At 38.6% G+C, this 17,135-nt stretch overlaps 1 protein-coding gene across 2 annotated transcripts in view; it reads left to right on the plus strand.

Annotated features, from left to right (window-relative positions):
• The first annotated feature begins 372 nt into the window (after positions 1 to 372).
• LOC102827026 (serine/threonine-protein kinase PAK 1-like) overlaps positions 373 to 17,135 on the plus strand; it is an 81,476-nt gene continuing 64,713 nt past the window's right edge. For both annotated transcript variants that reach the window (XM_006864996.1, XM_006864997.1), the window contains exons 1-3: positions 373 to 569; positions 13,322 to 13,422; positions 13,929 to 14,076. In XM_006864996.1, coding sequence (XP_006865058.1) covers positions 380 to 569; positions 13,322 to 13,422; positions 13,929 to 14,076 — 439 coding nt within the window. In that variant the 5' untranslated portion in view covers positions 373 to 379. The remainder of the gene's footprint in view (positions 570 to 13,321; positions 13,423 to 13,928; positions 14,077 to 17,135) is intronic.

The raw sequence follows: 17,135 nt of genomic DNA on the forward strand, positions 1-17,135 counted from the left end.
TGGGTAAATGGAATGTTTCTAAAGCTAGTAAAGTGGTATTGGAAGTTAGACTGTTTTGCTGGACCAGATTTCTGCTTCTCAATCATATCATGGTGGCTTTTTGTGCTCTCCAGTGTATCAAATATGGGAAGCAAAGTCCTTGGGAATTTTGAGTGGTGCTTGGCCCAGAGTGGGCATTTACCTCTTTGGGCAGTGGTGCTTGTATAGTTAATGCAGTCAGATAACAGTAGTCATGGTGTACAGTGAAAGATCAGGAGGGGCCCTAAAGCAAGAGTTACATAATTTGGATTATTTGAAAATTTTAGCATTTATTTCTCTTTGCTCAAAAACAATAAAAGAATTACGTTCTTCTTTCTGATTACAGTAGCTGCTGGTGACAATGTCAAACAACGGCCTAGACATTCAGGATAAGCCCCCAGCCCCTCCAATGAGAAACACCAGCACTATGATTGGAGCTGGCAGCAAAGATGCTGGAACCCTAAATCACAGTTCCAAACCTCTGCCTCCAAACCCAGAGGAGAAGAAAAAGAAGGACCGATTTTACAGATCCATCTTACCTGGAGATAAAAGTAAAGTATTTCAATTTCTCAGTGTTTCTATGCTTTCAAAAAAGGTAGTCTGGGTAAAGAAACTTCTCTCATTGAGCTTTTCTTCATTTTCTTGTAATATTTTCCCTCCCTGCCTCTCATTTCCCTCCCACCATCCCCCCTTGCATTAAATATCTTCTTTCTGTTTTCTTTCTAAAGTGACTGAAGCCAGAAGGAAGAGAAACCCAGTTTTCCACTCTGTTTACTATATCGGAGCAAAACTCTAGGAGACTGACTACTGTGCTCTTGTTAGGTTTTGGAAAACCACATTTATTTACTAATTTTTAATATTCTAAAATTGTTTACAATACTCAAAACCTAAGAAATACTGAAATGCCTAGCTCTGGACATGTTTTGTTTTCAAACTAGTTTAAATTAGAATGCCTTCTTTTCTAAATTTTTGATTGTCTCTACTTCATTCACGTCTTCTGGACCCACACTCAGAGATGAGCATTAAATGTAATGAGAAGGGCAGATAGCAGCTGAGAAAAGAAAGCAGAGGACTAGGACAGTTCACGAATGGGTTTACTAAAAAAAAGTCATACCAGCAGCCTCATCTCCTTTTTATTGACATTTTATTCAATGAAAGCAATTGTGGGATTTTAACAGTACCTCTGATGAAGTTCCTGAGATCCTTATGGACAAGGTGGTAAAATAAAGGATTGGGTGTCCACATGAATAGATTACTTCTATTTTGTTCCCCAAATGTTGATTTGAGTAGTTGTTAATCTTAAATAGAATCTCAGTCATGTTTTCAGGTCCCTGTTCTTATAACATCTTAAAGAAATTGGCTTTCTATCTGTAAATAGTTCCCATGAGCTTTTGATTTAGATGGACCAGATTCAAATCTAAGGAGCCCTGGTAGTATAGTTAAGCACTCAGCTGCTAACTAAAAAGTTTTCTCCCATCAGTGGGAGAAAATACCTGGTGATCTCCTTTAAAGATTATAGCCTGGGAAACCCTACAGGGCAGCTCTGTGACCTTTCTGGTTGCTGTGAGTAGGAATTGACTTACCAACAATGGGTTTGATTTGGTTGATTCAAATCCTGAATTCACCACTTACCTGCTCTGTGACATTTGGCATGTCACTTCAAGCCTCTTGACCTTTAGTTTTCTTGTTTCTAAAATTATTATACTATTTCACATGATTGTTGTGAGAATAACATGTAAAGTTCTTAACAATGTACCTTCTATACAGAAGGCACTCCTTTATTAATGAATGGAACCTTGGAGGCATAGCTAGTAGCCTACTTAGTAATATCAGAATTGGAATTCAAAGGAACTTGAAACAGGGCAAAGTTAACAAGTACAATAGTGAAGTGCAGAAAATAACTTACAGTACAAAAAGTTATTGTACAACTACATGTTGGAGAAGGTGGTACATGATTGTATCATAACCAAATGGAGAATACTTGAAGAGGAACAAGTCTAGAGTGTTGGTGTTTGTAGAGCAGGGACGATAATGACTTCAAACATATTGGTTCTGAAATATAAAGTTAGTGCTGGAACATTTTATTTGAAGACTCTTCATGTGGAGGTGTCTAGTAGGCAGTGATCTTACATGAGTAAATGTTTGTTGAATAACCGAAATGAGAGCTATTGAAGACTTTTAAGGAGCAATTTGGGCTTGTATTTTTGTATATATATGCCTTTTCCCTACTTCACCTTCATTGTAAGCTCTTCGAGTTAGGGTAGAAGTCTGGATAGTTTTTAACTGTATAAGTGACTTATACAGTGCTGCTAACTGCTTAGAAACAGGGTTTATGTTCATAGGTGGCGTTGCCCTGCCCTGGAACCCTCTCTCATGTACATAGCCACTTTATTACTCAATTTAGAGTTGTAATTTTTAATATAGTATCTTATCACCCATAGTTCTTCATCTCTCTAAATAAATAGACTTTTAGCCCAAGTCTGTATATGGAATGGAAGAGGACATGGAATTTAAAATTTAGAAGTTTAAGTGATTGCTGCTAACTCAAAATAGGAAACATAATATTCCTGCCTGAATGCTCTTATCACAATTTAAAACTTTTATGATTTAAAGTTCGCTAGCAAAAAAGTGAAAAGACAACCCAAAGAATGGGAGAAAATGTTTGCAAATCCTAAATCTGATAAGGGAACATGTAAAAATTTTACCTCAATAATAAAGAGATGAAGACCAATTAAATATGGTCAAAGGAAGTAGAAAGAGTGCTGACTTAAGTGTGGTGCTTTGAAATAATACAGATGCCTGGACACCACCTTGGAATCTGGAGTCACATATTTCAGAAGGGTAGTTTTGGGTCACTAAGGAGATTTGGTTGCTGAGATAGAAGAGTTCTTTGTGGGCTGCAGTAGTGGTTGAGATTTGAGGCGGCAGTGGGTAGAATGTCTGTGGGCATTGCCTAATACTGACCTGCACCGTGGCTTCAGTCTGTGCCTGGGGATTGCATATTGAGTGGAAGGAACAGCAGTAATTGGGGGCCTGTAATAGGCGGTGCTGAGTTGTAGCATTCCATGTGGGAAAGCCTGATTCCTGTGGTTAGGATCCGGAGCCATTTATTCTAAGAAATTCTGCAGCATTCAGCTTGGAATCTTTTTTTTTTCTGGCTCTGTTTTCATAACCAAAGTGGAATTCTCCCAGCTTGGGAAGAGTTTAGCAAAGTTAATTTTAAAACTGGACTACGTCAGTGTTTATCTCACTTAGTTTGGAACGTTTTATTGCCTTGAGCCCAGATTAGCTCAGCTAAACCAATGAAAAGTGCTGCTTAAAAATAAAAAATTATTTTAAAAAGCCAGTGATTTGTGCTGGAATGTTGGTGGCGATACTAAAACATGGTGTTTTGCAATACCAACCTCAATGCTATCAGAAAGCCAGATGAGTTTGTCAAAGAGAGGCTTGAAGTTGAGATGGGTGGGACTACACGTGTCTTTTCCTACTTTATCTCTTCAAGTGTAAGATCTCATTTCTACATGAGATCAGAGTGATTCTTCTTGATCTCTTTCCTCAGCCAGTTTTTTTTTTTTTTTTTGTCTAAATGAGTAGGTTAGGAAATCTTATTTCTAAGACAGTTTCTTATATTAATGATAATTTGTGTTTATAAAGCTCTTTGACTTATAATACATAACCATTTCCTTTATTTTAGTTAATCCTCAAAAGTGAGTTAATAGCTAACATAATTCTAGATCTTTGTTTCTGTCTGGCTCTAGCCCAGGGTTCTTCCCACTGACAAAGACTTCTTTTAATTCCCTGACCTCAGTCTTCTCAGCTGCAAAATAGGGTTAATCCATGCTATCTGGATTGCAGAAGGCTTTGGGAAGGGCTATGCCCATGTGAGGAAAGTGATTGTTACTTCCAGGAAGAGACTGAGTACCAGATGCCTCTGGGACTGTTTTCCTTCCCAGCCATTCCTCAGGAATATGACTTCTCCACTTACCTTCTGCATTCCTGTTTCAGAGCCTTGTTTCCTGGTGGTGATCACAGATAGTGGGCACTCAGCTTGACTTGCACAGTACCCAACTTAAATCCAGCCAACTAAATTTTCACTTCTTCCTTACTTCCCTCCTTTCCCACTTCAACCAGGCCCTTCCTGTTTTTATACCCTGAGTCTAGTTTACGGTAATGGAATCTTAAAAAAGAAAACCCATATAAACCCATTGCAGGTGATTTGATTCCTGCTCAGAGTGACACTATAGGACTGATTAGAACTGTTCCATAGTTTTCAAGGTTGTACATCTTTACAGAAGCAGTCTTTTTTGTGTGTGTGTGGTGTGGCTAGTGAGTTCAAACCACCAAGCTTTTTTGGTTAGCAGCACTTAACCACAGTGCCACCATTGTTCCTAATGAAATCTGTGTGCGAACAGTTAGTACACACTGGGCTGCTAACCTAAAGGTTGGAGGTTCTAGTCCACCTAGAAACTTTTTGGAAGAACGTCCTAGTGTTTTACTTCTGAAAAGTCAACTGTTAAAAACTCTTTGGATTGACAACCCAGAAATAAATCTAAATATCTGTGGTCACTTGATTTTTGAAAAAGGCCAAATCCATTCAATGGGGAAGGAGTAATCTCTTTAACAATTGATGGTGGCAAATCTGGATTTCTACATGTTGAAAAATGGAACAAGATTCTATCTCACACTGTACACAAAAACTGCTTCAAAATATATCAGTGACCCAAGTATTAGATCTAAAATCATAACGTTCTTGGAAGAAATATAGAAGCAAAGCATTTGAACCTAATTTTTTTCTGTGATTGCTTATTAAACATCAGTGAATGCATAAGCAACAGAAAACAAAGTAGATAACTGGGAACTCATAAAGTTAAAATGCTTAATGTTCATCAAAAGACTACTCCCTTGGGATACTCTTTAAACCTTGAACACAAACTAGCCCTTGATATGACCTTTTAGCTAAATAACAGATTGGTTACAAAATACAGAATATCATCTGTGAGTACTGTGCTTCTTTAAACAATCATCTATCTGAGACCAAACAGTCACAGTTAACTTTTAAAGAGAGTTGAAAATGTAAATGGGCAAGGAAACCAAATTAATGGAAACAACCAGAACAGAAATAGTGAGAATGTTTGTACATTGTAAAGAAAGTAACCCACGTCACTGAACAATCTGTGTAGAAATTGTTGAATGGGAAACTAAGGTGCTGTGGAAGCCTTCGCCAAAACCACATAAAGTTTATTAAAAAGAAAAGAAAATTGTATGATCACCATTTATGGTGTTAAAAAAAAGGTATTTGTAAGGAATAAATTGCCTGTGTTGCTAAATTCAAAAAAAAAGAAGGAAAGAAAAGAAAACCATATGGAGCACAGTTGTATTATGATACACCTGGGTCACCATGAGTTGGGATCACCTCAAAAGCAAGGGCTTATAATATATGAGAGTAAGTAAAAACATAAAAATCACAGAAAGCTTTACTAAACAAAAATATCAACATGTAAAGCTACCTCTATTTAGGTCTAAACGCTTCTGAAGTTGGTGTTAACATCTCCAAAGAATTCTGTGCTTTCAATTTATATCACATAAAAATGCCAGCTTTAGTATCCTTGAGGGACTCAAATCACATTCCTTTTTGATGTTCTTTGAGTTAGAGAACAAAAAGATGTCTGAAGGGGTAAGATCAGGGCTGGAAGCTGGAGGGTAAGATTTCCCAATGAAAGTCTTGTAGGACAGCCCTACATGAAGAATGTGCAGGGGCATTGTTGTGATGGAAAACAATTCCTCAGTGCAACTTTCCAGGCCTTTTTCTCATCAATGCAGTTTGCAAGTTTCTGGAAACTTCTTCATAATAAGCCCATGTTATTGTCATGTGTCCTTCAAGAAAATCTTTTGAGATTACCCTAGGTATTATTGTCCCCCCTGTATACCTATCTATTGCTTGGATAAAAACTGAGCCACAGGGGTAAATTCAGTTCCAGAGCTGAAGAACTATAGTCTCAGGGTTCCACCGGTATCTATTTGAACAGTAAGCCTGGTCCTTTGATCTCATAGCATTTTGAGAATGAAAGAAAATAATGTATGTCATGGCTCCTTATACATGGTAAGTTCTCATTAAATGTTATTATTCACTATGTCAAAGTGTTTTCTTAATTCAATTTGAAATTCTTTATAGAATATGTTGTTGTTGTTAAGTGCCATCGAGTCAATTCTGAGGAGCAGCTAATGGGTTTGAACTGCCAACCTAGTGGTTCTCAGTCCAGTACTGATTCTATACCAGGAGTCCATAGACTGGTACAATGTAAAGAGCCTTGACTTTGAACCTTATTTTGGATTTGAGTTACTTACTGACTGTAGGTAATTCTGTGCCTCAGTTTCTTAATCTACAAAGTCAAACTTGCCTCTCAGAATTCTGGTGATTATATGAGATAATGTATATGAAGTATCTATTAAGGGACTGTGGAATGCCATCTCAGGAAAAAAAGAAAGCTACAGAACTTTGAGAGTGCTCATCTTCCCATTTTCGTAAACTCACAGAATGTAAGAACAGGACAGACATTTATTCCTTCCTTCCCATTGACCAGACGGGAAAGTAAGATCTTGGGCTTAGTAATAATACAGTGAGGCAAGCAAAACTGGCTTGGACTCCAGGGCTGGAGTGTGCAAGCCAGACAAGAGCTGGTAAAATTATACATTTATTACTGTCTTGGAGAAAGTTTGTGTGTCTTAGATTCCTTAAATTTACCTAGTTGAGGTCCATGCCTAGTTATTGTTCCTTTCTTCACTCATTGTCTGAGCACCAGGCATGTGCTTGTCCCTAGGTATCAGTGATGGCTTGGACCTGGCCCCTGCACTTGTACATAGCTTGGTAGGGAAGATAAACACTTAAAATAGGAGATTTCTATATTGGTGCTGTGGGAACAGGAGTAAGGGTGAAGAACTGCCCAACCTAGAGATCAGAGAGGATGTCATAGAAAAGATGAATTTTAAGCTGGGATAGGGCACAGTGCGGGGAGATAAGGGAAATGAAGAGGTGTGAAAGAGCCCATTATGATCAAGGAACCATAATTGGTTCAGTGTAGTTGGTGTCGAGTGTATGAAACATAAAAAGTAGGAGATGAAGGAGAGGGAACAAGTCTATAGAGCAGAGCTAGTCAAACTTTCATATGGTCATGAATCACCTGAGAGCATACTGAAATTCAGATACTGATTCTCAGGATTGGAGCTTGAGTTTTTACGTTTCCTGCTGTCTCCCAGGTGAGGCTAATATTGCTTTGAATAACAAGATTATAGATCACCTTGGCTGCTATTTGCATTGATGGGCTCCAGAATCCAGGTGACAAGTTATGGTTATGATAATTCAGACAGCAGATAGCAATACCTGAAATAGGGTAGGTAGCAATGGAGATGGAGAAGAGCAAAAGATTTGAGCAATGAGATTCAATTATTAAGAAATTTGGGAACTGTAGTATGTTGGGAAAGAAAGGAGAGATAACATAATCAGAAGCAGCAGCAATATATAAGAGGAAGAGTGATGAAATAGAAAGGCCCTGGACTGGGAGCATGAAGACCTGAGTTCTGGTCCCAGTTCTGCTTCTAATTTGCTCTGTGACCTTGGAGAGGTCATTTTTCTTGGAGCCTCATTTTTCTTTTCTGTTAAATGGGCACAATAGTCACTGTCCTACTTGGCAAATATTTTTTTGACTCTAATGAATTAATGTCTTGATGTGGCACTGTAGCATAAACAATGGACTGCTAACTGCAAGATTGGCGCCACTCCTTGAAAATGAGACTAGAATAAGTGTATTACTTAGAGAACTTACCTGTAGCCATTCACTCATCACAGAGATGCATTTAGACACATTTTTTGGAGTCCTGGTGTGGCACTATAGGATAAGCACTGGACTGCTAACTGCAAGGTCAGCACTTCAAACCCACCAGCCACTCCTTGGAAACCCTATTCTGTGAGCCAGAAATGACATGACATCATTTAACAACAATGAATTAATTGATATGAAAGTGTTTTGTAAACACTAGAGCATGATACAAATGAAATGATTATAATTTTTATGAAGTATAAATCTATTATAAAGTCTTGAGGGATAATGCCACTCTGCCCTGTAGGAGTGTTTAGTTTGGTCATGATGCTCAGACATGTCAACCTAGAAAGGCAATCACTCTATAGGATAAATGCTGTCTAGTTCTTCCTGGTCACTGGGGCATTAACTCTGGATTTGGGGACCTTATTTTAACCCATCTGAAGATCATCTGATGAACAGATTTGATACATTAAGCACTAAAGACCGAAGACCAGAAGAGTTGTGGGATGACATCAAGAACATTATACATGAAGAAAGCAAAGTCATTGAGAAGACAAGAAAGAAGGAAAAGGTAAAAATGGATGTCAGAAGAGACACTGAAACTTGCTCTCCAGCATCGAGATGCTAAATAAAGCAAATGGAAGAAATGAGGAGGTCCAAGAGCTGAACAGAAAATTTCAAAGATCAGCTCGAGAAGATAAAGCCAAATACAACAATAAAATGTGCAAAGATCTGAAATCAGAAAACCAAAAAGGAAGAACACGCTCAGCATTTCTCAAGCTGGGGGAACTGAAGAAAAAATTCAAGCCTTGACTTTTGTTATTGAAAGATTCTCTGGGCAAATTACTGAATGATGCAGAAAGCATCAAGAGAAGATGGAAGGACTACACAGAGTCACTGTACCAAAAGGAAATGGTTAGTGTTCAACCGATTCAATAGGAAGCATATGATCAAGAGCCAATGATACTTAGGGAGGAAATCCAAGGTACATTGAAGGAATTGGCAAAGAACAAGGCACCAGGAATTGATGGAATAAAAATTGAAATCTTTCAGGAAAGTGATGCGGCCCAGGAGGCACTCACTCATCTCTGCCAAGAAATTTGGAAGACAACTATCTGGCCAACTGATTGGAAGAGAGCCATATTTGTGTCCATTTCAAAGAGAGGTGACCCAACAGAATGCGGAAATCATCAGATAGTCTCTTTGATATCTCATGCGGGTAAAGTTTTGCTAAAGGTCATATAGAAACGGATACAATCATATATTGACAGAGAACTTCCAGAGATTCAAACCAGATTTAGAAGAGGCCGTGAAACTAGGGTTGTCATTGCTGATGTCTGATGGATCTTGGCTGAAAGCAGAGAACACCAGAAGGATGTTTACCTGTGCTTTATTGACTGTGCAAAGGCTTTTAATTGTGTGGATCATGACAAGCTATGGTCAACATTGCAAAATATGTGTATTCCTGAACACTTAATTGTGCTCATGAGGAATCTGTACCTTGGCCAAGAGGCAGTTGTTCGAATAGAACATGGGAACACTGAATGTTTTAAAATTAAGAAAGGTGTGTGACAAGGTTGTATTTTTTCACCATACTTATTCAACCTACATGCTGAGCAAATCATCCAAGAAGCCGGGTTCTATGAAGAAAAACGTGGCATCAGGATTGGAGGAAGACTCATTAACAACGTGCGATATGCAGATTATACAATCTTGCTTGCTGAAAGTGAAGAGGACTTAAAACATTTACTGATGAAGATCAAAGAGCACAGCCTTCAGAATGGATTACATCTCAATGTAAAGAAAACAAAAATCCTCACCACTGGACCAATAAACAACATTCTTATCAACGGAGAAAAGTTGAAGTTGTCAAGGACTTCGTTCTTCTTGGATCAACTATCAACACTCACGGAAGCAGCAGTCAAGAGATCAAACAACATATTGCATTAAGCAAGTCTGCTGCACAAGACCTTTTAAAAGTGTTGAAGAGCAAAGATGTCAGCTTGAGGACTAGGGTGCGCCTGACCCAAGCCATGGTGTTTTCAATAACCTCATATGTATGCTAAAGCTGGACAGTGAGTAAGGAAGACCATAGAAGAATTAATGCCTTTGAGTTATGGTGTTGGAGGAAAATATTGAAAGTGTCATGGGCTGCCAAGAGAACCAATAGATCCATTTTGAAAGAAGTACAGGCAGAGTGCTCCTTAGAGACCAAGATGGCCAAACTTTGTCTCTCATACTTCGGACATATTGTCAGGAGGGAGCAATCACTGAAGAAGGATATCATGTTTGGTAAGGTGGAGGGTCAGAGAAAAAGAGGAAGATTCCCCAATGAGATGGATTGGCCAAGCGGCAGCATCGATAGGGTCAAGCGTGGGAACAATAGTGAGGTTGGCCCAGGATCCGGCAGTGTTTTGTTCTGCTATGCATAAGGCTGCTATGGATTAGCACTGACTTGATGGCACCTAACAACAATAACAACAACAACAAGAAATCTTAACCCATAGACTTCCATCTGATCTCTGAGGATATACCAAGGCAAGACTGGCATTCAGCCTCTATCTGATCCTAGCCATGTTCTCAGATACCCAGTGAATTATGTTAATGGTGAATTCCAGTCTTCTAGTCTGATCATGGAGTCTGGTGTGGCGCTGTGGGCCAATGTGCTGGACCGCAAGTTCAGTTTGAACCACAAGATTGGCTGTTCAAGCTCACCAACTGCTCCTTGGAAACCCTATAGGGTTGATATGAGTCAGAACTGGCACATCAACACTTAACAACAACAACAAACTCTGACCTTTAACCTTGTTGGACATTTCTAGGAAGGAAACTCATAGCTGGTCTTCGAGTGACAGGATCTGTGCCTCGTCTGTAGGCGTGAAAAGAATGACTTCTCCTATAAGAGAAAATTCTGGTAGGTTCCTTGTGGGATTGGTAGTAGGAAAGACCAAAGATTCAAGCCCCCTCAAATTTCCTTGCTGGTGTGCTTTAAAGATGGAGATATTCTGGTTTCATCATATATCCACTGGGTATTTCTGGTTTGCTTGCATGACTAAAGTCTTTTGGTCACACTTGTCATTGAAACTTATGAGTGGTCAAGTAAGTTATTAAAAGGAAGTACAGTAAAACCTGAGAAAGTGTAGTTTAGTTTCAGAGTGTTCAGGGGAAGGTAGAATTCCCCACTGAATGGTTTTCATCTTGCCTAAATGGGTCTGGTGAGAAGAGATGGGGATAAGATTCTTATGATTCAATAGTGAGTAATTGTTATCTTGACTAATTGCAACTGTCACAACTGTAAAATAGAAGTTTTGTAACAACAAGGGGTTGGGGTAATTAATCTTACAGTCCAGGGACAGAGGATCCTAGGATCAGAGGACCCTAGGACCATCAAGGGAGAAGAGCATGAGCAGAATGTGGGACTCTATCTAGAGAAGCAATGACACCAGAGATGGAGGCAGAGAGGAAGACATGGAAACTGAGAGCACCTGAAGACTCTAGACTTATGGAAACAGAAAGGCTGTATGGTGGCCACCAGGAGGCATGCTTGCAGAATGTGCCCTTTGAGTGTTTAAATGATTATATATTCCTGAGGGGTTTTGTGTATATCCCCCACCCCCCAAAAGAAAACACACTGAAACACAAAAAAACAGAGGTAATGGAAGCAAATACTGTTGAATGATGATGCATGGAGGAGATTGTAATCATTACAATGAAATGATGAATGTAAAACCGATGTTTTCCTGTGTAAACTATCACTCAATTCACAATAAAAAATTAAAAAAAACACCCAAAAAACTGACAAAGTCGGAATCTGTGTAAGGCAGAAGCTTGTCAGAAAAGGAAAACACAAGTATTTTCCACTAAAATGAGCAATAGAAAAGTGGTAGCACTTGCACCTTGTCAAAGGAGGAGTGAAAACTTAGAAAACTCAGACAAACAAGGCAGCCCCATGGAGTTCAAGCTCCAGCTCTCATAGCTTACACTGTACTTAAGTTTTCTCAGCTATGAAATAAGGATATTTATAATTGTTTTGTCAGCTTGATGGCACTTATCAATAACAGTAACATAATTGTTTTGTAGGGTTGCATGAGTATATGATGAAATAATGCATACAAAAGTCTTAGCATGTGTCTGGCACATAAGTACTCAATAAATGGTAGTTTTTGCAATTAGTGCCTGAACCTTGTTCCCCCAGATAATATGGAGAGAGGTTCCTGTGAGTGTGGACCAGATGCTTCTCTTCTCTACCTCCTCTCTAGGACATTGAAGGTGGAGGAGCCATGACTGGGAGAATCGGGAGTATTTTTACAGGATAGGTTTAAAATCTTGACTCTGCAGGTCCCCATCTAGGAAGAAAGAATGTCTGGCTGAGCCTTAGAAAATATTTAAGACTGTTTTAGCTAGATTGTGTCTGTGAATACCTGTTTATGATTTTACCTAAGGTCTAGCTAATAACCAAAATCCTAAAACTCTTTATAGTTGGAATATTAAAGCTTTTTCTGCCTGAATAGAAGAACCTTAGTGAACACCTACTTTATACAAGATTCTTAATGGGAGAGGGATGTCTCAAGGATTTAGACAATATAATTCTTTAAGATCTTGGCCTGGGGAGACTGCCTAGCATAGTGGTTAAAAGATTAAATTCTGGAATAAATATTCTTGATTTAGATTTGGACCCTGTCACTTTCTAGCTATGTGATCTTGTGCAAGTAACTTAATCTCTGTGTTTCAGTTTCTTCACCTTCAAAATAAGAATGAGAATATCTAACTGATAGGGTTACTGTGAAGTTGAAATGAATTAATTCATGGTAAGCACCTGACAGCTATGTGATATTTATTATTAAAGCAACTTCCAAGCCTAAAGTTTAATAATTTTGAGAACTTTAAAGCTGTCCTCGATCAAGGACTTGTAGGTGGGATGCAGTTTATACTCATATCTGATACAATGCCAGGAATGGAATGGTCTCTAGAGACCATCTGTTCTAACCTTCTCTTTTTATAGAAGGGAAAACCAGGGTTCAGAAAAAGGAAGTGATTTGCCCTGGATTGTTAGGCTCTTTAATGGTAGAACTTGGATTAATTCTGACAAATGTTCTTCACTTTCTTTAGTTCAACAAAAAAATTAAGTATTTAAATATGCACTGACTATCTGCTTCAATCCAGGTCCACCGCTGAATGCTGTAAATATGTATGTGAAGTAGTTTTTGCCTTCTAAGGGAGTCCACAACTCATAAAGAGCTGCTGCTGCTACTGTGTCCAATGAGTTGGCTCCAACTCATAGTGACTCTGTATAGAGTTTCCAAGGCTATAAAATCTTTATGGGAGTAAAAAGCCTCATCTTTCTTCTGCGGAGTAGTAGACCATGCAGTTAGCTGCCCAACACATAACCCACTCTACGCTACCAGGGCTCTTTCATAAAGAGCTAGAACAAGCTTAATTTAATTAACATCTCACTTTTTATTTCCTTTCCCCTGTTTCTCTTGCAGCAAATAAAAAGAAGGAGAAGGAACGACCAGAGATTTCTCTTCCTTCAGATTTTGAGCACACAATTCACGTTGGTTTTGATGCCGTCACAGGCGAGTTTACGGTGAGTCCTGGGTCACAGAAAGGGCTTTGGTCTTTTAGAATTCTGGCTATGTTCTGTTAGACCCAATCCCTTTTAGTTTTTCTAATTCTCTGCCTGTGCCTGAGATACTCATTACTTTATACTGACATTCATGAGAGGGACACTTTCCTCATCTCCAAAACTGTACCCAGACTAGCCATTAAATAGTCATTCCTTAAATAAGCCTCTGTTAAGTGGCCCCGTGGTATCAAGGTCTGTACTGTGCACTGATGATACAGAAACAAAGCAGACTTGGTCTCTGTTCTAATGACAGTATAGCAGGATGTGGCCCCAGACATATCAAGAAATGCCTAATATAATGTGATAAGTGTCATAAGTGGCTGTGTAAAGCTCTGAGGGCAGAGAGAGAAGGGAGTGACTAACAAACTCATCTTTAACAGCTAGAAGGGATCAAAGTTCGCTCTGATTTTGCTCCAGGCTCCCTTGTGCGTATTCCTCCCTAACAACCTTGCTTGTCACTCTTACAGGGGATGCCAGAGCAGTGGGCTCGCTTGCTTCAGACATCAAATATCACTAAGTTGGAGCAGAAGAAAAACCCACAGGCTGTTTTAGATGTGCTGGAATTTTACAACTCAAAGAAGACTTCTAATAGCCAGAAGTACATGAGCTTTACAGGTATGGAGATTGTGTCCTGGGCTCTTTAGAGAAAGGAAAGTTGTAGATATGGATGGAATAACTCCACATGCCTTTTGGCCTTGGATTAGAGAAGAAATCATTGGAAAGAGCGGAGGTGACACACTAAAACGAAAATTTGGAATTTGAGAGTCAAGACAATAGGTTTTTACATCAAACTTGAATCTTTATTCTGAAGCTATACATGTTTAATAAAAGATAATATAATAAAAGTTATTTTATATAAATAACTTAGGCTTTGTGTTAGAAGATCTAGGTTCTTCACTAGTTTCTAACAGAAATTTCATTTCTTTGAGCTGCAAAATGGTAATAATATATCTCAAGAGGTTATGGTAAGGTTGTTGTTGTTAAGTGCCGTAGAGTCGATTCCAACCCATAGCGACCTGTATAGGGTTTCCAAGGAGCAACTGGTGAGCTTGAACCACTGACTTTGCAGTTCAAATGACTTTGCAGTCTGACACATTAACCTACAGCACATAATGAGTTAATTGGTATGAAAGTTTTTTGTAGGTTATAAAATAGTGCCATGGAAATACAAACTATCATTATTGTTAATATCATTAGTTATTTAATAGCATTACTGAGTATCTTTTAAGTAGGCAAACCTGATATCTTCCTCAGGGGACTAATTTTGATGAAAATGGAAAACAGGTTAGAAATAATAATGCTCTCGGATGTGCACTCTGTTCATAAGGGGCTGTGTTTTTCAGAGCAAAATTGGGATTACAATCCAGGCCTCCTAGTTCTTGTACTAGCACCCTTTGAGTCTATTACTTGCCTGTAGTAACTTTTATGTGGAGCAACTCCTTACTTTACAGAAAGATTTTTCCTAGGATAAGTTATGAGAAGCCCTACGTTTCTGGAAAATTGTCTTGTGTATACCATTTTAGAATATCAGAGCAAAAAATATCCTTAACATATATCACTTTCTGCTCCTTCTTGATGTACAGACATTAAAGCCAAGAAAAACCTTTATAATGTGGCTGAATTAGTTCTGGGGCTGGTCTCTTCAACTTCCAGTCCTGTGTTCTTGCCATTTCTCATGCTGATTTCTTCAAAGGGCAGTCAGTATTGCTGGGGAAGGTGAGAACCAGATGAACTACCTAATTTGGAAGGATGCTTTCCCCAGCCAGGATCTGGCATGTATCAAAGGGCACAGATGGTGGTGATGGCTGGCTGCAGCTTCGCTTATGCTGCCGTGGTAGTGCCCAGGAGAGAGCCATGCATGTTCCCAGCAGTATTTCCTTCCTCACATCTGGTCCTGCTGGCTCTGTCTCACTTACTCCATTGAGGGACTTGATCATTCCAAGGAAAAACTGGAGTGGAGAGTGCTTAGGTGACAAAGTTTTTCAGTCAGTAGAGTAGTTTGTATTTTGAGAAGTTTTTCATGGAGACATCAGATTAGGAGCTGGCTTTGAAAACTTCTGCAAAGTCTTTGTAAGAGTCTCTTTTTATGCAAATGTGTAGATGTGTGGAAGTGCCAGGCATGGGTATGGAGGCATAGGTCTGTGGGTTTTCATATTTGGAATTTAAGTCCATTTAAGTATTTATGAAAGAATATTTATGTAGTATACATAGGTATTTATATGTATAGTCATCTGTGCATGCCTGTGTGAATTATAATGAGAGTATATATATAGTTTCATGTGTATACATTACTTTTTTTATCCCCAAATTTCTACACATGGATAATATATGAATGTTCAGGCTTTAAGATTTTCTAGAACTTGAAACCAGGGCCAACTCTTGGTAAAATTGTATGTTTGGCACAGTTCTCTTCCTCTTCCCTGCTTTCTTTCTCTCATGCTATTAATTATGTTAATGCTCCTTCAATTTGTATATGCTTACACATGAATTATCTCATTTGATTCTCATGAAAGTCTTGGGAGATTGGCAGGGCAAGGACTATTTTCCTTATTTTACAGTCCCAGAGAAATTGATTAGGCTCAGAGAAATTAGGAGACTTACCCAAAATGACTTGGCTGGTAAATGACAGTCATGTGTTTTAAACCCAGATTTTAAAACCCTTTGCTGTCTATATAACCCAAGTGCTATCTTTCATGCCACTTTTTTGTCAAGCGTCGTATTTTTTTCCCTTTGTACTAACTAGTAGCTGATGTGATTGAAAAAAGCTAGACTCTGGGTTGACAAGCCATAGTTCTGGGGTTTAGCCCTACTTTGCCACTGATATATGTGACTTGGGACAAGTCTCTTTCCTTCACTGAGCCTCGTTTCCTCATTTTTTTATATTGAGAAAGTGATGATTTTTTGAGTACTTATGTAATTTTAATTATATAATTACTGATGTCATTCTGCACTTTGAAATTTGATTTTGTTGTGTAAAATTTGTACATCACCTTTAAAAGGTACAATATTTACTTGTTCTTTATATGATAAAATAAATTTATTGCTAGAATACCTACTCTTCAAAAATAATAACAGTAATAGAATTAGGTGGTGTTGCACTGCAAGATAATGCACTGGACTGTAGGGTTGGTTTGAACTGCAAGGTCGGCAGTTCAAACTCTCCAGCTGCTTCTCAGAGACCCTATACAGGGTCGCTATGAGTCGGAACCAACTTGACAGCACTTAACAAGAAGAAGAAGAAGAAGAAGAAGAAAGGCAGTGCTGTACTTTCATCTTCCTAAGTTGATAGCCTATTGTAAAAAAAAAAAAAAAAATCCCAAACTGAATTATGTTTAAAAGTATATCCTGAATTGGTTTCTTCAGGGTACAGCTGGCAAGTCAGGATTTGTTTTAAGAACATAATGTTATGGACTGCTTTATTTGTGCTCTGTGGATTCATGAGGTGCCTTTGGACTTGGTGTTTTATTATATAAGAGAATTTAGACCTTGGATATTTTCTGGGTTTTGACTCTTGGTGAGAAAAATATTGGCTATTTCTCCTCCTTAATTCTATTGGTGGTGAACTGGGGAAACCAGTTTCTTCTTGGAAACAAGGCCAAATGCTGGTCACCAAAAGTCTTTAAACTTCTTTTCTTGCTAAGTTTTCCAGTAGGCCTACATTTAATATTTCATCA

Source organism: Chrysochloris asiatica, unplaced genomic scaffold (genome assembly GCF_000296735.1).
Source record: "Chrysochloris asiatica unplaced genomic scaffold, ChrAsi1.0 scaffold00074, whole genome shotgun sequence".
Classification (NCBI taxonomy): Eukaryota; Metazoa; Chordata; class Mammalia; order Afrosoricida; family Chrysochloridae; genus Chrysochloris; species Chrysochloris asiatica.